This window comes from Convolutriloba macropyga, chromosome 3 (genome assembly GCF_964194025.1).
Source record: "Convolutriloba macropyga chromosome 3, txConMacr16.3, whole genome shotgun sequence".
NCBI lineage: Eukaryota > Metazoa > Xenacoelomorpha > Acoela > Convolutidae > Convolutriloba > Convolutriloba macropyga.
The window spans coordinates 7,557,119-7,579,870 of NC_134470.1; the positions used below are offsets into that span (position 1 = coordinate 7,557,119).

General features: G+C 37.8%; 1 protein-coding gene across 1 annotated transcript in view; it reads left to right on the plus strand.

The window, feature by feature from the left end:
• The first annotated feature begins 292 nt into the window (after positions 1–292).
• Positions 293–22,752, plus strand: part of LOC142336826 (uncharacterized) — a 32,488-nt gene continuing 10,028 nt past the window's right edge. The window contains exons 1-2 of the mRNA XM_075385767.1: positions 293–460; positions 3,217–3,496. Of these exons, the coding sequence (XP_075241882.1) occupies positions 375–460; positions 3,217–3,496 (366 nt within the window). The 5' untranslated portion in view covers positions 293–374. The remainder of the gene's footprint in view (positions 461–3,216; positions 3,497–22,752) is intronic.

Below are 22,752 nucleotides of genomic sequence, written 5' to 3' on the forward strand. Positions count from 1 at the left end.
TGTGTACACGATCTGAGATTGTGATGAATTGTGCGTTAGAAAATTCGCCACATTTTAATCAAAATACGATACAAATGTCGTTAGCTTTCCTATATTAAGCTAGACACCTGTTTGACAGCAACATCTCAAAAGCCTGAAATACAAATGTTTAAAGAGACTTTTATCTAGTTCTTGTCGAACAAACACATATTTCATCTTTCCACACTTAATGGCTCGTGAGAAAAATTTTCAAAGACGTGAGAAAACATTCTTGTTCCATTATTTATGATATGCTTGAATAATCTAGCTGACATGTACCTTGAGGGAAACTTTGGCAAACTTTGGAGCTTAAAGTTTTGCTATAATGAGTAAGCGAAGACGAAAATTCTGTTGATATGAAGAAATATTTGTTATCTTTGTTATTTTCCTCAATTTTAGCCACCTTGATTTCGTCAGAAAAAGAGACGCCGCTAGCAACGAGGTAATTATAACTGCAGACCACTCAGCTTCACTAAAAGTATAATCAAGCAGTTTTTAAAGCAATTTTATGTTGAAAAAATAATACAAAATAACACGACGGAGGTCTATCCGTGGTGTCATTAGAGTTTTTAGCGCAAGAATAAGGAATCAAAAAGAGAATATTGGCAAAAAACGATTGAATTTGACACCAAATATCTTCGGAATATCACATAAAAAAAATTCAGCTCCTGTGATTTCGCAACTTTTTAAGCTAAGATGTGACAAGACATCCTATCAGATATTCTATCTTCCTACTAAAAGAAACCTTATTGTGCAGAACCTGGTTGGACTCAAATTTGTTTTGACTGGGTAAAAAATTTGTTTTGCGTACAAGATGATCACACGGCGAAGCTAAAAGTTTGAAAAATGTACCTATTTTTTTAAATAAACAGTCTGCTATCGGCATTTTTGAAATAAATTTTGAACATTATCCAAAATCTCAATCTTTTTTTTATTGTGTCTTAATCTGGGAACTGTTTTTTATCAATTGTAATATAAGAATCTGGTCCATATATGGGTTGGAGGAATAAACTCTTCGTTGTCAAATTCACATGGTAAAAAAAACTGGTTTGTTATTCTTAACAAGGAGGCTTGCTAATGAGCGTTTGCACATAAATTGCGGAACCCAGTTATGCAAAAATTCTTAGCTTATTTTCCGTCCATCCGAGCAGAGATAGGAAGCTTACTTTCCAAACAAAAAAATCTAAAAAAAGTTAAAATAAATTTTGATAGATTCTCTTATAAGGACAGATATGTATATAACTGTAACTTAAGTTTAAAAAAAACAAACTTAACGCTCATACATTTTCTGAAGCAGGAAAATAAAACAACAACAACTTTGTCAAGAACGCACTTAATTTTACGAATCAAAAAATGAGCATTCAAATTCAAGTTCAATTGTGTTTTCATTAAAAATCATAATTGCCATTCAAGCAGGAGATTCAAAAATAATTAGATTTTTATTTCATTTTATTTTTATAATGGAGGCCAGAAGAGAGGGCAGTCAAGCCAAATTAATAACTTCGTTGTGCAAAATCTGATTAAACACAGTTTTGCTTTGGCTGGGTTTTGCGTAAAAAATGATCATACGACGAAATCAGATGTTTGAAAAAGGCAACTACATTTTGTTTAAAAGCAGTCTGCTTTTGGCATTATTAAAATGAAGTTTGAACATTTTTCTGAATCTCAATTTTTTGTTTAATGTTTCTTCAATCTAGGAAATGTTTATTAACATTTGTAAAAAAAAATTTTGTCCATAATTGGTGTTAGAGGAATAAACACTACCATATCAAGTTAACATGGTAAAAAAGCTGGTTTGTTTAATTGAACAAGGAAGCTTGCTCATGTGCGTTTGCACATAAATTGTGGAGCTCAGTTGTCCATAAATTCTTAGCTTAATTTCCGTTCATTCGAGCTCAGATAGGAAACCTATTTTCGAAATAAAATTAATTGAAAAAATTTGATAGATTCTTTAATAGGGACAGACTTCTTTGCAACTGCAACTGAAGTTTTCTGAAAAATATTAAAAAACGCTCATACATTTTTTGAAGAAAAGCAATAAAAAATGAGAATTCGATCCTGTTTTCATTAAAAAAAAACCGTAATTACCATTCAAGTTGTAGTTTCAAAATTAATTGAATTTTGTATCTCAATTGATTTAGTTTTACAGTGGAGGGCAGAAGTCTTCTGCAACCACTTATAGATCAAAATGCATCTTGAAAAATCTAATCGCAATTTAATGGAGAACAGTCAATCCAGATGACTAAAAGCCATGAGTTAGGTCATAATTGAGGTCAGTCATAAATGACTAAATAACTTATCAAACGACTGATCTAATAACTAATTGCGCCGAACAGATCTATAAACATCCACAAGCGCTGTTAAATGTGAAACACTCAGAAAAAATTTAAAACTCGGTAACTCCCTTAAAAAACTCAACAAACCATCCGGTTGGAACATTTGACTTCGGACAGGCTTTCTAATGATACCAGTCACAACACACTGCAATAATTATGTCGATCGAGAAAAACTCATTAAAAATCTTTTGGGTTTAAAATTTCTCAACGTTCTCCTTCCCAAATATTGATGGAATTGGGAATTGAACAAAACGATCTGTTGGACCAAAAATCTTTTTGTCAATATTTTTGTGATATTTTGTCAATGTAGCAAACGTCAGAATTGACAAGTGATATAATTTGATTTTTTAAAAAAAATGGGTTTTTAAACATTTATGCGGGCAGAAAAAGATCAGAATAGTTAAAAAATAAAAATTTCTCCAACTAAATTGATCAGAAAGTAAAAGAAGATGAAAGAATGGCAAAATTTTTCAAAAAAGATGCACGGTAAAATTGTTTGATCATTCAATGGGAAAAAGATCAACGAGAGAATTATTATCGGTAAACATTTTACGAGTTGCATTATAATCGTACACATCCACAATGAGGAGTGCGACCAGTGACAGACTCTGGGTCAAAGCTGGTGCATAACATACTGGGGGCTGGGCGGCGGTGGGGGGGGGGGGGGGGGGGGGGGGTAGACAAACGAAAAAGATCATTCATGCAATATTGGTATGAAGGAAAGTTGGGGGGTAAAATTTACGTGTCAATAACAGTTTTCGTAATTAGTCATTGCGATCAACTATGGCGGTTATATGACCAAAGGGGGCACTATAAATTGAGGGGGGCGTCATAGAAAGTACCCATATTTTTGAACTTTCAGAGGAACTCAGTTCAATGAACCAAGACCCAACACTCGTCTGGATGGGTTCCAAATTGAATCATTCCAGACACCTTCTCGCATGACATGTGGCGTAATGTGCACCCAAAATCCATTCTGTATTTCTTACAACTACTGTTCTGGAAAAGTATGCCAGTTGAATTCTGAAGATGTCCACACCCAGATGAAATCGGCTATGATAGACGCCCGCTGTATCTACAAAGGAATGACAGGAGATACCCAACCGCACTGTTTAACAAAAAATGGAGTGAAAAACATTCAGGTATCATTTATTAGTTTTTTTATATTCAATCACGATAACAAATAAGCTATGTTTTAAACTAATTAACTATTATTATTAAACTGAAAATTGACTTCATTTGAAACCACCGTTCTTCGCCGTGACGCATAATATTACATCAGTTAATGAAACATAACTTGATAAACTTTGTCACGACTTGCAAAACTTGCAAGATTTTGGTATTTCTTACAAACATTGAAAAATTTATCAACACCTTGATATGGCAAAACTATTTGGAACATCGTCATAAGACTTGTTGACAAAATCTAGCTTCGTTATAAGATTGCCCATTGAGTGCTCAAACACGTTTTTGGGAGCAAGAGCCTCCTTCTACTGAGCCCTGCGCTCCTCTGGTCTTCACTCGGGTTCCTGTGCTTCTCCTCTGCAAGGGGGCAACTTCACTTCTGCTGTTGGCTACAGGAATAAGAAGAAGAGGAGAGTTAAAGCTAGAAGATTGAATTGAAGTCTGCTGGAGAGGGTAGCTGGAGAGAGGGCCAAGTCCGTTGTTGAAGCTCCAAAAAGTCCGACACCACTGATTTTGAATTTTTCAATTTTCCTTTTTTCCTTTTTTTTACATATGCCTTAAGTCTAGCCAATCAAAAGCATTGACGTTAGAACTCTGCTTCTTTTCTTTTGGTAATACGTACCGCATGGAGCATGAAAATGGAATTACCGGCCCTCTCCTCAGCATCCTTTTTTATTTTTTTCATGCATACAAATTTCAATCAGAATCACATACCCATATTTCAAGTATATTACTTTTTAATAAATTGCACATATGTATTTCTATTAAATTAGGGGTATAAAATTGATACTTCATTAAAAAGGGTAATATAGTTTGTTTTACGATGTAATCGACCACCTGAGCCTCGCTTCCTTGCTGAGTTTTGTTACTAAATTCAACCTACATATCCTATTCAACATTTGTTTATATATTTGTTTGGTTTAACAACATTGACGATTTGGTGCATCTTCGATCAACTACAAGTCGAGACAACCAACAGAACAAAAATTCGGCGAGATCATTGTGTCAAAAAGAAAAGAAAAACAAGACTTTAAAGACAATTTTAGACTGCATATAAATATACCTTGTTCAAATATGTTAGTGAATTAATCTTGTTTTAACTTATTCTTTTAGTCAAGCGAATAGCGCTTGACTCAGGCATATTTCTTTTTATAGTATTTGAGTCTATGCAGCAATTATTTTAGTCCTATATTGCGTCTTTTTTCCGAATCTACATACCCCTCATCTAGTCTTGCTATTCTCCTGAATAGCAGTAATCAAGCAAATATAAATCAAGCAACTGTAAAAATTTAGATCTTTGGATGGAAATCTAGCTTCCCTGCAGGCAGTTCAACTACAGGTTCTTCCTTCTCATTACTTTTGCTGAATGTGGCTCTTTCTACTGCTGGTGACTCTTGTTTAAGTTTATTTGCACGAAACCGCCGAAGTCTTCACAGCAGCTTCCAGTGACCACTGGCAACTCCCAAACCATCTGGCATCAGAAGAGCGTGGAATATAAAACTGTTGGAGGGAGCTATCCCGTGTTGCATAACTGTAGTCCTGACTTTGCATTTTTTTGATGCTTTATGAATGATTCTGACGATTGAAGTAGTTTTCAGGCATCAATATTTTTATCCGGTAGACGGTTTAGTGCCAAATTGACGGCTTTGAAGGTCTCCAAATTCATATGACCTTTTTCGGAGGCTGGTGCGACTGTGGACTGTTTTTCTCAGTGATCAAACATTTCCTGTAGAATTCCAGGTAATTGAGTTTTTTTATATTTCCGGTATCAACACTGCACACCTGATGGTTCCGGATGAAGGATTAGACCACTACTAGGGAGTTACAGATGACCATTGCCGGTTGGTTGCACCAAACAAACTCAGCCAGATAATTGGCCTGCTCGTGTGTCCATTGTTGCGCTAAGAGAATGATAATTGTTGTGTTCCGACTGAAGAGAAAATATAAAGTGCTTTAGGTATTGGGCTGATGGGTTTGCCGGCAACGGGATTATTTTCTGTGGACACAATTTCATCGCGTCAGTCTTTTGGTCAAAAAACAGGCTACTATGACACGAGCTCTTCGCTGATCGTGTTGGAAACGGATTTTTGCATAACCGAAGACGTTCAGTGCCGTGGCATTTGACTAAATCAGATCAATCCAATTCTCCAAAGAATTCCGGCCGTGGGGAGACGACGAAGTATTCTTTCTGAAAATCGTAAACAGTTGCGTTCTTTCCACTGGCCAGTGGTTGTGGAATGGCCACAGTCCTAGAGACTTGGTATATTTGCATAGGTGTGATGAAATGGAATTCCGAGTTCAATATGGAGTCCATTGGATTTTTTTCGGCGCTTTCTAAGTTCGAATTCGTAATATGAAAAGATCTCGCTCTTGCTGATTGCGGGGTAGCATCACGTTTGTTCCATCTTAGACACAATGTCCCTAATTTGTGGTGGTGGTAGCAAGTTGGCCGGTAATAGTTCTTTGGTTAGAGAAACCAAGGAATCATTAGCACATATCCCAGGTTGGTCACAATGGCATGTGCAAAAAGAACTTTCTCTTGTAGTTTGGATATAATTCTTAGCAGATTCTCGATCTCCAAGTTGACTTTCAGCCCATCTCGATACGCTTGGGTTATCTTGCATCCCCAACCACTCATGCGTTCTCATTTTTTCCCCATCTCATTGATTTGGGTGACAAGCAAGTCCAAGTTTTGGTCGGCATTGTTACTGATGGTCTCGACACGAGTGCACGTAGCGAGTTCCTCAGCACTCAGAAATTTGACTGCACGTCCCGTTTGAGTGTTTAGCCAGCCCACGTGCCCCTTGTTTCTCTGATTTTCTTTATTCGGTTTCTCTATGAGCCTTGCTTCCTGTGATTTGCATAAACCGACTATGGAGAAGAGTTTATAGCCAACTGCCTCCAGCTTGGGACGCAGGATGACTGCCGCTCCTGCCGCCCCTGCCACTCCTACTTGTCTCTTTTGCCTTGTCTTCTCATGTACCACATTCGAATGGTTGCTAAACAATGATATCCGGTCTATGAACAGCTGATAATCTTGTTGAACTTTTTGATATTCGTTTTCTAGTTCAATAACGGCACTAGCAGTCAAGTTTTTGTAACTCTGTAACAACTGTGCAAGATCAAATGCGTTCTTTGTAATTTTCGGCCCATTTTTGGGTCACATCTTGCGCGAGGTTGTGTCTTTTGGTTTGTAGTTGGTTAACGTCAATGCGTGGGAATTCTGGAAAGGGTAAAAAACACTCTCATTGTCTTATTTGGGACGAACACACCTTCTGCTTCTAGCCAATTGTCCTGAATGAATTCACCAGGTTTGAGGAGAATCAACCAGTATATGAGAAGATTTCGCAGCTTTTTTTAGCACAGTAACCCAGAAAAACGACTTTGAAAAAGAAAATCTGCTTTTTATATCATGCAATTTGAAAACTAACCATTAGGATTGATACTGTGTGTGTGATTGGTTGGTTACTTTGAACTAGTTTATTGTATAATACTACTTCATGCCTCTAAAATGTTCTCCCTATAGATTGATTATGCTATATAAAATTAGTATCACATTCGCATTGGTAATTTTTACATTGATTTTGCAATCACAAGAACTTATCTTGCAACACTTAAAGTTTTAGAGTCCCATTATGTCTACTGGTGGTCGTGTTCTTCTCGGATATCGACGCTGTTCGTCATTGTCGATGTTGTTCTGTTCGTCTGCAAAGATCGCCGGTTGCTCTTCAATTGCATCCATTGCTGGTTCCTGCTCCTGCTCGATACCTGTTGGTTCTTCATCACCATTGATTTCTGGCTTCGGGGCCATAATTTAGGATGGTTCAGTGAAAATAACTTGTTTGTCCCCACCAATGTTATCTTCATCCCACATGTCGGACACAAGCTCCCTAACTCGCCTGTGGATCATCCGATTACGCTGCAGCAATGCATCATCTTCATCGTCGCTACTTGGCAAATTGTCCGCATCATAACGTTGATTTGGTCGTTTTTCTGCATTTTGCGTGGATCGACGCAGAGGCTGATCATCATTCTCGGATCGTGCTTTGAACGGTTTCAGTTTGTTATAATGCACAATCTGAATTTCCTTTTTGTTCTTCTCGGAACAAATTTCGTAATCAACCTCATTAGTTTTTCGTACATTGGTATATGGACCAGTCCATGGGAGGTAGGACTTCTTTGACTTTGCCAAATGATGCTAAAAGAGCCACACCTTGTTGTCTTTCTGATACAATTTTCCGTACGTTTTTTTTGAATAACTTGGCCTTCTGTCTTTGTTGTACTGCGCCTAGGGTCTCACGAACACACATAGGGGCTTCCCAAGAGTTCTCTTCCAACAGTTGGGTGTACTCACTTACTGTAAATTGTGTATCTGGTGGTTTGGATAACAGTAAGTCAATTGGGCAGACGGCTTCGTCTCCAAAGCGAGAAAGGAGTTTTTCCTGCCGACTTGTGGACCCAAAGCGAGAAAGGAGTTTTTCCTGCCGACTTGTGGACAGTTGTGTTGTACACAAACTCTACGTATGGGAAGATTGACTCCCATTCTCTTGGATTTTCTGAGCAGTATTTGCTGATCACATCTGCCAGAACTCTATTGTGGCGCTCTACTTACCCATTTCCTTTTGGGTGATACGGAAATGTTCGGGTTCTCTCTATGTTCAGAAGAGTGCACACTTCAGTCGTGAGCTCGCTGCAGAAATTGGCTCTTTGGACTGTATGAAACGTATCGGTTGTGCAATGAATCCAAAAGGCTAAACCCGTTTCTCAACGAAAGCTTTTGACACATCTGCCGGTGTTATTATTGAGAGAGGGACAGTGATTACGTATTTCGTAAATTAATCAGTTATGACCAAGAAGTATTTGTTTCCCGCATCTCCGTTACGCTTTAATGGTCCCAAGACATCGGCAGCCACTTTTGCGAATCGTACTCTCAAAGTGAATGGTTGCAACTCGGCTTTCAAATTTCTGCCAGCTGTCGATTGCGCAGCACAAAGTTTGCAAATTTTGATCCAATTATCAATGTCTCTTCTCATCATGGGCCACAAGAAACGTTGTCGAGTTCTATCGAGTGCCTTGAGTAATGCAAGGTTTCCTCCTGTAACTTTGGAGTCGTGCAGTTGTTCTAGTACGCTGCGCTTTACAACTTGTGGTACCGCGATAAGTTCCTGATAGCCGTCTTTGCCAGGAGTATACCACTTTCGTATGAGTATACTATCTTTCATCATGAATTGCTACCAATTACTCCACAACCCGAGGACTTCAGGTCCCATATTCTGAACCTGTTCCCTCGAGATTGGTTATACTTCAAAAGTACTACAGTTGTACTGTCTGTCATTCAGTGGTATCGTATCTCTTTGAAGAATCGTGGCGATAGCCGGGTCTTCCCTTTGTCTAGTCCTGACTTCATCACTGCTAGCTTTTAGTTCCACTGATGCCACGTTTTCTTCTGAATGTTCCGTTATTGGCAAAATAAAAATCTCTGGTTCTCGCAATTTAGCTATTGTCGTCGCCAAGTTCATGGGTACCGGACAAGATCCAGTTGCTGCTTCTCCCTCGCCTCCTGCCAGTTAGGTTCCCTTTTTGTTTGCCGAGAAAGGGCGTCTGCATTACCAGGTTTCTCACCAGGCCGGTGAGCTACTTGGAAGTCAAACTCCTGCAACACCTCGATCAATCTGTATGCCATTCCTTCAGCATTCTGACGAAAAAGCCATTGTAAATTTGCGTGGTCTGTCCAAAATATGAAGGGAATACCCATCAAATAGGAACGGAAAAACTTGACTGCTTGAACAACTGCCAATGCCTCCCTCTTCTTTGTACTGTAGTCTCCTTCTGTTCGCGTCATCACAGGACTAGCGAAAGCTAGTGGATTCCCCGTATTGCTGCCGAGATTCGACAGCAGAGCTGCAATGATGTTGTTACTAGCGTCAGTGTACAAAAGAAAAGGTCGGTCATAACTTGTATGGCTGAAAATTGGTGCTCCGATTAGTTTATTCTTGAGATCTCCAAAAAAGCGCTGACAATTGTCGTTCCAACAGAATCGCTGGTGCTTTTTAGTAAGCTCATGTAAGGGCAAAGTTTTTAAAAAACTGTCTGTAGTAGCTACAAAAGCCAACGAATGATCGTACCTCCGTTGTATTAGTGTGTTCAGGCCACTTGGATAAAGCGTGCAGTTACCCCTCATCAGGCCATATTCTATCCGCTCAAATGTGATATCGAAGGTAGGACACTGCTCTTTGAATCAGTTTGCATTTTGAGGTCTTCCTTTTCAATCCGGCTGATGCTAGCCTCTCCATGACAATTTTGAGGTGTTTGAGGTGCTCTTCAAGGTTCTCACTGTATATGAGGACATCATCAAGAAAGATGGTAACAAAATCATACAGCTCTTCTTTGAACAACTGATTCATGAGGCGCTGGAAAGTTTCAGACACATTGCACAGTCCAAAGGGTAGCCGCTTGTACTCATAGTGGCCCCCGTCTGGCGTTGAGAAGTCTGTGTTTTTATTTCGCACTCTCAGTGATTGGTACTTGCCAGTAGCCCGCTGCTAGATCCAAGGAGCTGTAAAATTGGGCCCCTTCCAGGCAATCCAAGATCTGATCAACTAATGGTAATGGATATGCGTCCTTTTTGGTGATCGCGTTGAGTTTGAGAAAATCTACACAGAAACATGAGGTGCCAACCTTCTTTCGCACTAAGACCACTGGAGCAGTCCAATCGCTTTTTGACTCTTGGATAATTTACAAATCGAGCATCTGTTGAACTTGTTTCTTAATCTCTGCCAGCTTAGCCGGGGTGGTCTTGTAAACCGGTAGCTTGATTGGCGCGTTGTCGCTGGTGTCAATGTTTTTCTCAACTAGGTTGGTCAAACCCAATTCAATGTCAACCTTTGCAAAATTGCCCTAAAGTTGTGGACAATTTGGTCCAATACGTCTTTCTGTTGGTTGTTGGCCCCCTCTTCGTTCTCAAGGAGTGACTCCGTGAATTCGTGTACGTCAGCGTTTAACTGAGCATCTTCTTTTATTGTGGAGAGCACCGCAGGGGCTCCTTTTATTGAATCTTCATTCAAAACTTCTGCGGGTGATTGCTCAGGGAAGATCCAAAATCTAACCTCAGAAACGCCAAATATTCTAATGATGAAATCGTGTACGATCTCCATGTTCAATCCAAAGAGCTTCACATCCTTCTCGTCAATTCTGATCTCCATTGTATGGTATCGTTCGGCTTTGGTTCGAAGGTTCGCAAGCACGCGCCAAAGATCTGTGTATTGTCCCTTCTCTTCCAATTGAAACCAGGGATTACTGCAATAACATGTATTGGACCCCTTGTCCAAAAGAAAAACTGCCCCCGGATTTTTTTCCGAATAATCTCAAACGGCGTCCAATTGCGTTGTCAGTTTCTTTTATAGTGTTCTCCGTTTCGGGCGAATTGGGAACCAGTTTCACAATTGGCATTCTGCGGCGTTGTTCTGAATTATAATCACGGTTTTCGTACGCTAACCGATTGGAATGGGACCCTCAAATTCGTAAAATTGCTCGAAGAGCCCGTTAGTGTCCTCTAGCTCCTTCAGGTTCTTTGTTCTTTGGCCATGCAGTTTTCCTAACTTTGGCGATTAGGGCACCCGCTTTGATGTTAACACTTTTGTCTGCATGGTTTTCCATGATTATTTTCACATGGCCCCCACGGCCATCACACGAGTAAATTGCAGGAATTGCCAGTAATGACTTCTTGGGCCATTTCATTTCCGAGACCAGAAAATTTCCTTGAGACAAGTTTACCCCGCACTTCGAGATCCCAATCTCCACAGATAGTCTCCCGTAGGGCGCTAATTTTATTGCGTTTAGGCATCTGGCTGTCAAGAATCCTACTTCGAAGCCGCTCATCTCACTTAGGATAGTGTTGGCAATCACATCGGTCTTGAATAAACAATCCAATGCCAAAGCACTCGATTCCGTAATACAGGTGAACAATCGACGCGTGTGGAAGTCGATCGAACATTGATTGGGCTTGAGGAAAGCTGTGCCAAGGATGATGTCCACTGGCAGCATCGGGGCTACCAGAAAGTCTGCATCGCACACAAACATGCCGCCCATGCAAACTGGCAAGGTCTTTTTATCCAGGAGTCGGATCTGCTTGCCTTCCGCATGTTACACTGTCCCGTCATACTTCTGTAGAGGCACGGGGAACTGTTCTGCTATCTCCTTGGACATGAGGTTTACCCCACTGCCGGTGTCCACTACAGCTCTTCTTTCAGCTCCACCAATATCGGCTTTCACTATTATCGATGGGCCGTTACTTTCTCCCACTGAAGTTGGTTTCAAGGATCGGGTCGTTTTAGGACAAAAACGGGTGACACATTGCTGGCCGTAGCAGTCGCGGGTGGATTATGTTCTCGCCCCGGCCGATCGTCGTTTAAATGCTCCTTCTTATTTGGACAGTTTCTTGAATAGCGCCCTTTCTCATGGTACGCATAGCACCCAATGTCTTGCTTCGCCCTTTCGCTCCTTTCTGGTCGCTGAGGTTTCATTGCCTGGAAACCATTCTTCATGACCTGCATCATCTCCTCCTGCATCTTAAGGGACTGCGCAAGCGATGATTGAATGGAATCGAGAGCAGAACTGTTTCCCAAGTCTCTGCCCTCAACGTCCACAAGTCGTACACCAACACCACGGCGAAGGTATCTCTGAGCCTCAACCTTGGTCATTGCTTCTAGATTAATTGCTCTCTGGTATGCTGCATTCAGCGTTGCGGGTTCCTCCCGCAGCAGGTGCCCCCTCACGTCCAAGTCCACCAATCCTTCTATGAAGGTCTACTTCGCAGCCAAGTCTCTTGCATCTGCCGCTGGAGCTGCATAGGCCGATTCACTAACTTTCCGCACTCGTCGGTAGAAATCCACAATATTCTCAGCCTTCCCTTGTTACAGACTCTTGAATTCTGCCCTGGCCGTCCTAAAGTTTGGGTATTCTCCGATCCTGTTCATCAACTCAATGAGTTGAATCTGGAGTGTTGGTGCTGGGAGTCCTGCTTCTTGTTGCAGGAGCTTCGCCGGGAGTATATACTACTTGTCAATTGCATGACCAGTCAAGCATGTTGGCAGAATTCCTCTTGACTGTGCGTCATTCCACACATTCGCTTGACAAACAGCATGGAAGTGTCTCGCCCAACGGTCGAAAGAGTTGAAGAACTGCAACGGGAACTTGCTGGGTACTTGAGCTTGGGGGCCCTCCTGCCACTGGAGCCACTGCAACGCCGCCCCTCCTCCCGCTCCAGCTGCTGGTTGTGCCATCTGAAGATGGAAATCGTCTCCTTCTTCCTCGCAGTAGCCTCTCTGGGACCACCACTGTAGGATTGCCTACTGCGTGCTCAAACACGTTCTTGGGAGCAAGAGCCTCCTTCTACTGATCCTTGCGCTCCTCTGGTCTTCTCTCGGGTTCCTGTGCTTCTCCTCTGCAAGGGGGCAACTTCACTTCTGCTGTTGGCTACTGGAATAAGAAGAAGAGGAGAGTTAAAGCTAGAAGATTGAATTGAAGTCTGCTGGAGAGGGTAGCTGGAGAGAGGGCCCATTCCGTTGTTGAAGCTCCAAAAAGACCGACACCACTGATTTTGAATTTTTCAATGTTCCTTTTTTTTCCTTTTTTTACATATGCCTTAAGTCTAGCCAATCAAAAGCATTGATGTTAGAACTCTGCTTCTTTTCTTTTGGTAATACGTACCGCATGGAGCATGAAAATGGAATTACCCATATTTCAAGTATATTACTTTTTAATAAATTGCACATATGTGTTTCTATTAAATTAGGGGTATAAAATTGATACTTCATTAAAAAGGGTAATATAGTTTGTTTCACGATGTAATCAACCACCTGAGCCTCACTTCCTTGCTGAGTTTTGTTACTAAATTCAAAATACATATCCTTTTCAATATTTGCTCATATACTTTGTTTGGTTTATCAACTTTGACGATTTGGTGCATCTTGGATCAACTACAAGTGGAGACAACCAACAGAACAAGAATTCGGCAAGATCATTGTGTCAGTAAGAAAAAAAAACAAGACTTAAAAGACAATTTTAGACTGCTTATAATTATACTTTGTTCATATATGTTGGTGAATTAATCTTGTTTTAACTTTTTCGATTAGTCAAGGGAATAGCGTTTGACTCAGGCATATTTCTTATTACAGTATTTGAGGCTATGCAACCGTTATTATTTTAGTCCTAAATTGCGTCTATTTTTCGATCCTACATTCGTGATCTAAGATAGTATAAATTTGTACATATCACTTTTTTTCCTGCCTTGTTACATGGAAAGAGCTTTTAAACTGCCTCTTATCAGGCCACGGTTGTTGTTCCATAGCATTTCATCGGACTGCAAACTATACCATAATTCGTTAATCATTTCGACTCTTTTTTGCTGTAAAATGAGCCCCATATGCAACAGCAATGTAGACTTCTAACCAACAGAAAAAAATTCTCTGAAATTATTTAAATTCATCATTGAACTTTTTAGAGATTACCATGATCATATCGATAAGATTGAGCTTATTGGAGTTTACATTGATCAATTGACCGTATTTTAGTTTATACTGAACGTCAACGGTTAGTTAGCATCCTCTAGCTTTACGAAGTACAAAATAAGTTCTTGACGCAAAATTAATCCACCTTGCCATCAAATTTCGGGAAAATGTTTTTCACCATTGATCCGCTTGTCCACTGGTCTTGCCTACTTATGAATTGGATAGAGTTCGTCAATTTAGCGTTAGGGTATCTGGTAAGTTACCGTTATGTATTATCCGATTTGCATAAAAATAAAGACCACAAGTCAAGCGATGAGTGGTTTAAAAAATTGTTCTGAAATTTGATGGGAAGATGGATTAATATTGCCTGAAAAATTGATTTTTTTACTTTGTAGAACTAGGGGAGCTCACTTACTTTTGACGATCAGTGTATAATAGGTTCTGCTGATCCAATGAGGGGTTACTAAATTTCTATGAATTTACGATAGTCCATTGACGGCAGGAAACTGGACTCTAAGCCAGAAGGATACCAGTATCGCTAAAACCAGGTTGCGTTATCTCATAAGGACAAATATTTCCTCAATTGAAAAATTTGAATCAACAAAGATATCTATTTTCAAATAATGACCAGCACACGGTCCCAATGAATGCTGCATTTTGTTCAGAGGCAAGTGCAAAAAAAAACAAATGCTATTCTGAGAGAGTTTCAGATTTCTGTATTGGTGACTTTGATCAAAGTTAAAGAAGAAAACTAAACCAAACATTTTTATTGAAATATTTTTTACTTTTATGTAAGTTTTGCTCAAATGTTTTTGCTTGCAGGATTACTCCGTTACCGGATCTAGGCTTATCTTGCAAGACTCTTGCATATCCGACGGCTATATTGCAGGAATCTTGCAAGATATTGCAAGATGGTGCATAAAATTAAAAAAACTCCTGCAAGATCTTGCAAGATAGCCGTCCGTAATAGACTAAGTCTGGCACTATAGGAATCTGTTTGCAGTATGATCAGCTTTAACTGCAGTTTGGAACTCTACTGGAGATTTTGTATAAAAACTGAGCTCGTGTATGCTGACATGATGGTCTCTAAAACCTTTTCTTGTTCAAAAAGCTTTCCAGCTTTGTTTTTGCTGTCTTAGTTACAATTTATTTCATCTCCCTTTCTGAAAATTGTTACCGTTTCCAGTTTTTTTTTAAAAAAGGGGAGAAACATATCCTCGTCCCACTTTTTTGTCTGTTCACACAATTTTTGAGCTTTTAAGGGCAATCCAGAATCAAATTGTGTATCATCATTTTACAGCTCTACTCTTCTAGAAATTTACTACATGTATTATAATTTTCGACAAATCTCAATTGTAAAGAATTAGAGAAGTTTGGCCCTATTCTGTACCATTTCCGCAAATTTTTAGCAATTGCAATAGATATTTGGCTTTGCTTGTCTATTTTCGACTAAATATCCCGTTTTGAATAAATTTTCCTTTTTTGACTAAATGAGAGGAAAAAACTTTTTTTTTCAAATATTGTGAAGGAATGCCAGATGCTGATTTTTTTTCAGCTGATTTTTGTAATTTTGGAGGTCAATTCACACCAGCGCGTGTCGCATCATTGTAAGTTAGGTATCCAAGAGTGAAAAAATACTCTTTATTTATTTAGGATAAGCTTCGTGAGCTCTCGGAGTTGTTAAAATGTTTATAAACTAAGACAATATGCACAAACATGTGTTCAAAATAGCCGGGGAATTTCTCTGCATAAAGATTTAAATTCACGAAGTAAATAAAATTTTTTTAGAGAAAAAGAATAATTATGATACATGAACTTTTCGCCTTTTTTGGCCGAACTGACGTTCAGCTTGTAAATTTTGGGGTCGCTTTGCTGCCGTTCTTAATTCATTTGTTGCCTTTTGTTGTCTTGGTTTTCAGCTTCTTTCGTTTTAATTTAAACACCTTTTGTCTTTGACACTTTTTCTGCTATAGCAACTTTAATTGCTCCGACCCCTCTTGAGGCGGGAGGAACTATATACTCAAATGGGTTTTTTTTGTTCATTCAATTTTCGCCGATCGATATATTCATCGTAGAGAGTTCAGACTGGTATCATTAGAAAGCTCATCCAGCGTAAAGTATGGAATCAAAAAGATTTTTTTAATTTTCGTTTTCTACAGGGAGTTATCGAGGTTTAAACTTCTGAAAACAAGTAGAGTGAATTCACTTTGTTTTATTCACATTTTCCGAAATTTTTGCCTAATTTTTCGTCAATTATTCTAAAATTTGTCGAAATTTTTAAGAATAGTGTTGTTTATTTTGTTTTTAAGGACAAACAAGCCTGTTTGATTATTCTGATTTATTTTTTTGATCAAAAACTCTGGATAAATATTCCAAAATTCAGCCTTTTTCATCAAAAACAGCACGAAAAAAGCTACTTTAGTCCACTTTGTTAAAATTTGCCGGCACTACACCCGCAAACAAGACTAATACAATCTTTCTAAGACACTACAATGTAGACTCAGAAGGGTGCTATTCCTACTCCAACTTCCGCTGAGAGTGCTCTGCAATTAAAACTTTGACGTTTTTGCTAGCTTTATTATCAAAAATGCAGAATTCTGAATTTTTTTGATTTTTAAACTAACAAATTAATTATATCTACAATATTTGAAAAATCAATAATTCCTAACAGACAATATGCATTAGCAGGGCTAGTTTGAGCCAATCTTGGACTGTTACAATCCAAAAAGAAATCGGATTGCAATCAGTCGGTCTTTTTTTTGAAAAAAGACTTTTTTTAATAATAGAGAACAGAACATATCAAATGAAAGCTCAGGAGTGATAGGTGCAATTGGCTTCTTAAGCAGCTCGAAGCTATTGCTTTTAGTTTTTTCTTGAAAGTTTATGATCGTTTCGACTTTTAAAAATAAATGTTTTTTAAATAAATAAAGGCTTAATGAACGTTTCCTCCATTTTTTTTCTTAATTTGGCCAGTTTGCAGCTTAGTTTCAGCAAACAAAGAACGCTTCTTCATTCGACTGATTTTAAAATTAGTCTCGATTGCGTTTTAGGCCTGAAGTTATTGTTTTCTGGCTTTGATACTATTAGATTTCAGATTTTTTTTTGTTTTTAGAAATTTGCCAGTTTTTCACGTTTTCTTGTCACATTATCACATTACCGACAGTTCTCATATCACAGTTTTAGCGTTCAAATTGAAACACAAATGCACATATTAAAATCCTTAAAGACATAGATTATCGTTTTAACGGCCTCGAAGCTTCTTTCTTCAAGAAATTAATTGCAATTTTTATTTTTTTTTAACTGTCAATTTAACTTTGTCATTTCAGTTGTATGAAGTTTCCTGTATAGTGATAGGTTTCATTGGTTTTTTATAAAAGAATAGACGAGCCGATATTCTGATATCAGCTGATGGCTTTCATGACTTTGAAAACAATCGTTTTCCAAAACAAAAAATGAAAAACTTTTTAACTTCGCAAGTTTATTCTTTTTTTTGGTACCTAATCTTGTTAATTACAGGTCAAAAATGATATAATGGATGTCAAGGGAAGTTGTCAATAGAGATTAATGTCCCAAAATCTATCTTTTTGAAGAATGCATTATGACCCTACTGACTTCGACACCGGTTTTTTACAAAAAAAGTAAAATAATTCGATTTTTGTCATGTTTGACGTTCTTTTTGTAGACGCAAGAATTATTCTGGATAATTCAGGTCTCAAATAATTTCTTTGGATGAATAAACGACCCTATTTAAATATTTCACTTCGTAATTAATGTTTTTCATAACTTTAGATATAATTTTGTTTCGAAAAAAATTAGTACATACTTTCGCCCTTTTCTCTTTTTTGTCTACTTGTTACCTAGTCTCACTAATAAATGGCCAACTGCAATATCGGTTTTTGAGGAAGGCGCAAACGAATATATTTTGAGCGGCGAAATATGGCTTGACGGTTTTGACAGCTTTTTCTGGCAAGTTTTTTTGTAGTTCTTTTTAGCCGCTTAAAGAAATGAATAAGGACAGGTTCGAATGCCCTTCTATAGAAACTTTGGTAATCGTAACCCTTTGTGATATTTTACTTGATTTCTAATGGTTTTAATTACTTTTAAATTAATTGTTTTAAAAAATAAGCAAATTTTTTATTTTTACTGTTGTTGTTCTTTTTTGTCTAATTGTTATGAAACCTTTTTATGGACTGGTCCGTATCTTTTCTGGTGATTTATAAATTATTTTGTTTAATTTTAGGTTCATCTGACGGTATAATGACTTTGTTATTAAATTTTGTTTTTTAAAACGGACAAAAGTTTTTGATGTAATTAATGTTTGTTATTGTTGTTGTTTGATTTTGTTGTTCGTCTTGACTCGCTTTTTTAATATCGGTATATCACAGCAATTTAATGCTTCAATTTTACTCCACTGATTTATTTGCTTTGGAGGCTATCTTATCGTTCATACACAGTTTTTTGAAAAATACTTCGGCTTTTTTGGGATTTTTTTGGGATTCCCAAAAATTAATTGTTGGGTTTTCTATCTGTTCCTCATTTGGTAGACAATTATGCCAAAATTGTGGATGGGCGGGGTCAGAACCTTATGTGCCATCGCACATTTCTGAGCCGCCTTGTTTAAAGTAAAAATAAGATCTGACGATAAAACTATATAAAAAACTGTCAATTGCCCCTGTTTTTGTTTAAAAGCTAAATTTTGAAAGTTTTGAATTTAATATAATTGAGGTGCTTTTTAGTGACCCAGGAGGCACCTATGTCAGTTTTATCATTTGGATCAGTTGAAAAACGCATATGATGTATCAAGCAAGACAATTTCTTAAAATAATTCCAAAAACAAGTGGAGACGAAATTTCCAAACCTACTTCAGAATATATTATATGACAATTTCAAATGACAATTGCGCTACTTGTCCTTAGAAAGCATTCCATATTTGGAGAGTTTGCACAAAAAACGGGACAAAAAATAAAATTTTTATGTAAAAAAATTAAAACTGGCATACTCAAAGTGAACAAAACACGTATATATGTATTAGAAGCGTTACACAAAATCTATTCAATGTAAGGAAATATTAAGTTTTTTTTAAATATGCCCCCAATGAGACAAAAAGGTAAAATCAACAAAAAAGTTGAAGACGGCATTAAATAAATCTCCTAAGTTCAAACGAAATCAGATGATGCCCAAAGGAAAAGACCAGTGGCATTAACTGGAAATCTTTAAATAGTTTTTAATTTACTTTAGATTGGAAGGCTGATGGGGCCAATTATGACTCAGACTGAAATAAAAAATAAGAAGAAAATATCACAAGTAGCGATAATTAGCTATGAGTCTACCCGGACCTAACGCCAAGTCAATTTCAGTACTGGACAAGTCTAAATCCAAGTCTTATTTCATTACTGATTAAGAACCATGATCATGTCACTTTTTACACTTGGCAGTCTAAATCCAAGTCGGATTTAAGACTTGGCAAGTCTAATACAAGTCTGATTTAAGACTTGGCAAGTCTAAATCCAAGTCTGATTTAAGACTTGGCAAGTCTAAATCCAAGACTGATTTAAGACTTGGCAAGTCTAAATCCAAGTCTTATTTAAGACCTGGCAAGTCTAAATCCAACCCTGATTTAAGACATGGCAAGTCTAAATCCAAGTCTGATTTAAGACATGGCAAGTCTAATCCAAGTCAGATTTAAGACTTGGCAAGTCTAATCCAAGTCTGATTTAAGACTTGGCAAGTCTAAATCCAAGTCTGATTTAAGACATGGCAAGTCTAATCGAAGTCTGATTTAAGACTTGGCAAGTCTAATCCAAGTCTGATTTAAGACTTGGCAAGTCTTAATCCAAGTCTGATTTAAGACTTGAAAGTCTAAATCCAAGTCTGATTTAAGACATGGCAAGTCTAATCCAAGTCAGATATAAGACTTGGCAAGTCTAATCCAAATCTGATTTAAGACTTGGCAAGTCTAAATCCAAGTCTGATTTAAGACATGGCAAGTCTAATCCAAGTCTCATTTAAGACTTGGCAAGTCTAATCCAAGTCTGATTTAAGACTTGGCAAGTCTAAATCCAAGTCTGATTTAAGACTTGGAAAGTCTAAATCCAAGTCTGATTTAAGACTTGGCAAGTCTAAATCCAAGTCTCATTTAAGACTTGGCAAGTCTAATCCAAGTCTGATTTAAGACTTGGCAAGTCTAAATCCAAGTCTGATTTAAGACTTGGAAAGTCTAAATCCAAGTCTGATTTAAGACTTGGAAAGTCTAAATCCAAGTCTGATTTAAGACATGGCAAGTCTAATCGAAGTCTGATTTAAGACTTGGCAAGTCTAATCCAAGTCTGATTTAAGACTTGGCAAGTTTTAATCCAAGTCTGATTTAAGACTTGAAAGTCTAAATCCAAGTCTGATTTAAGACATGGCAAGTCTAATCCAAGTCAGTTATAAGACTTGGCAAGTCTAATCCAAATCTGATTTAAGACTTGGCAAGTCTAAATCCAAGTCTGATTTAAGACATGGCAAGTCTAATCCAAGTCTCATTTAAGACTTGCCAAGTCTAATCCAAGTCTGATTTAAGACTTGGCAAGTCTAAATCCAAGTCTGATTTAAGACTTGGAAAGTCTAAATCCAAGTCTGAATTAAGACTTGACATGTCTAAATCCAAGTCTGATTTAAGACAAGGCAAGTCTAATCCAAGTCTGATTTAAAAATTGGCAAGTCTAGTCCAAGTCTGATTTAAGACTTGGCAATTCTAAATACAAGTCTGATTTAAGACTTGGCAAGTCTAATCCAAGTCTGATTTGAGACTTGGCAAGTCTAAATCCAAGTCTGATTTAAGACATGGCAAGTCTAATCCAAGTCTGATTTAAGACTTGGCAAGTCTAAATCCAATTCTGATTTAAGACTTGGCAAGTGTAAATCCAAGTCTGATTTAATACTTGGCAAGTCTAAATCCAAGTCTTATTTAAGACTTGGCAAGTCTAATCCAAGTCTGAATTAAGACTTGGCATGTCTAAATCCAAGTCTGATTTAAGATATGGCAAGTCTAATCCAAGTCTGATTTAAGACTTGTCAAGTCTAATCCAAGTCTGATTTAAGACTTGGCAAATCTAAATACAAGTCTGATTCAAGACTTGGCAAGTCTAATCCAAGTCTGATTTAACACTTGGCAAGTCTAAATCCAAGTCTGATTTAAGACATGGCAAGTCTAATCCAAGTCTGATTTAAGACTTGGCAAGTCTAATCCAAGTCTGATTTAAGACTTGGCAATTCTAAATCCAAGTCTAATTTAAGACTTGGCAAGTCTAAATCCAAGTCTGATTTCAGACTTGGCAAGTCTAAATCCAAGTCCTATTTAAAACTTGGCAAGTCTAAATCCAAGTCTGATTTAAGACTTGGCAAGTCTAATCCAAGTCTGATTTCAGACTTGGCAAGTCTAATCCAAATCTGATTTAAGACTTGGCAATTCTAAATCCAAGTCTGATTTAAGACTTGGCAAGTCTAAACCCAAGTCTGATTTCAGACTTGGCAAGTCTAAATCCAAGTCTTATTTAAAACTTGGCAAGTCTAAATCCAAGTCTGATTTAAGACTTGGCAAGTCTAATCCAAGTCTGATTTCAGACTTGGCAAGTCTAAACCCAAGTCTGATTTAAGACTTGGCAAGTCTAATCCAAGTCTGATTTCAGACTTGGCAAGTCTAATCCAAGGCTGATTTCAGACTTGGAGAGTCTAAATCCAAGTCTGATTTCAGACTTGGCAAGTCTAAATCCAAGTCTGATTTAAGACATGGCAAGTCTAATCCAAGTCTCATTTAAGACTTGGCAAGTCTAATCCAAGTCTGATTTAAGACTTGGCAAGTCTAAATCCAAGTCTGATTTAAGACTTGGAAAGTCTAAATCCAAGTCTGATTTAAGACTTGGCAAGTCTAAATCCAAGTCTCATTTAAGACTTGGCAAGTCTAATCCAAGTCTGATTTAAGACTTGGCAAGTCTAAATCCAAGTCTGATTTAAGACTTGGAAAGTCTAAATCCAAGTCTGATTTAAGACTTGGCAAGTCTAAATCCAAGTCTGATTTAAGACATGGCAAGTCTAATCGAAGTCTGATTTAAGACTTGGCAAGTCTAATCCAAGTCTGATTTAAGACTTGGCAAGTCTTAATCCAAGTCTGATTTAAGACTTGAAAGTCTAAATCCAAGTCTGATTTAAGACATGGCAAGTCTAATCCAAGTCAGATATAAGACTTGGCAAGTCTAATCCAAATCTGATTTAAGACTTGGCAAGTCTAAATCCAAGTCTGATTTAAGACATGGCAAGTCTAATCCAAGTCTCATTTAAGACTTGGCAAGTCTAATCCAAGTCTGATTTAAGACTTGGCAAGTGTAAATCCAAGTCTGATTTAATACTTGGCAAGTCTAAATCCAAGTCTTATTTAAGACTTGGCAAGTCTAATCCAAGTCTGAATTAAGACTTGGCATGTCTAAATCCAAGTCTGATTTAAGATATGGCAAGTCTAATCCAAGTCTGATTTAAGACTTGTCAAGTCTAATCCAAGTCTGATTTAAGACTTGGCAAATCTAAATACAAGTCTGATTCAAGACTTGGCAAGTCTAATCCAAGTCTGATTTAACACTTGGCAAGTCTAAATCCAAGTCTGATTTAAGACATGGCAAGTCTAATCCAAGTCTGATTTAAGACTTGGCAAGTCTAATCCAAGTCTGATT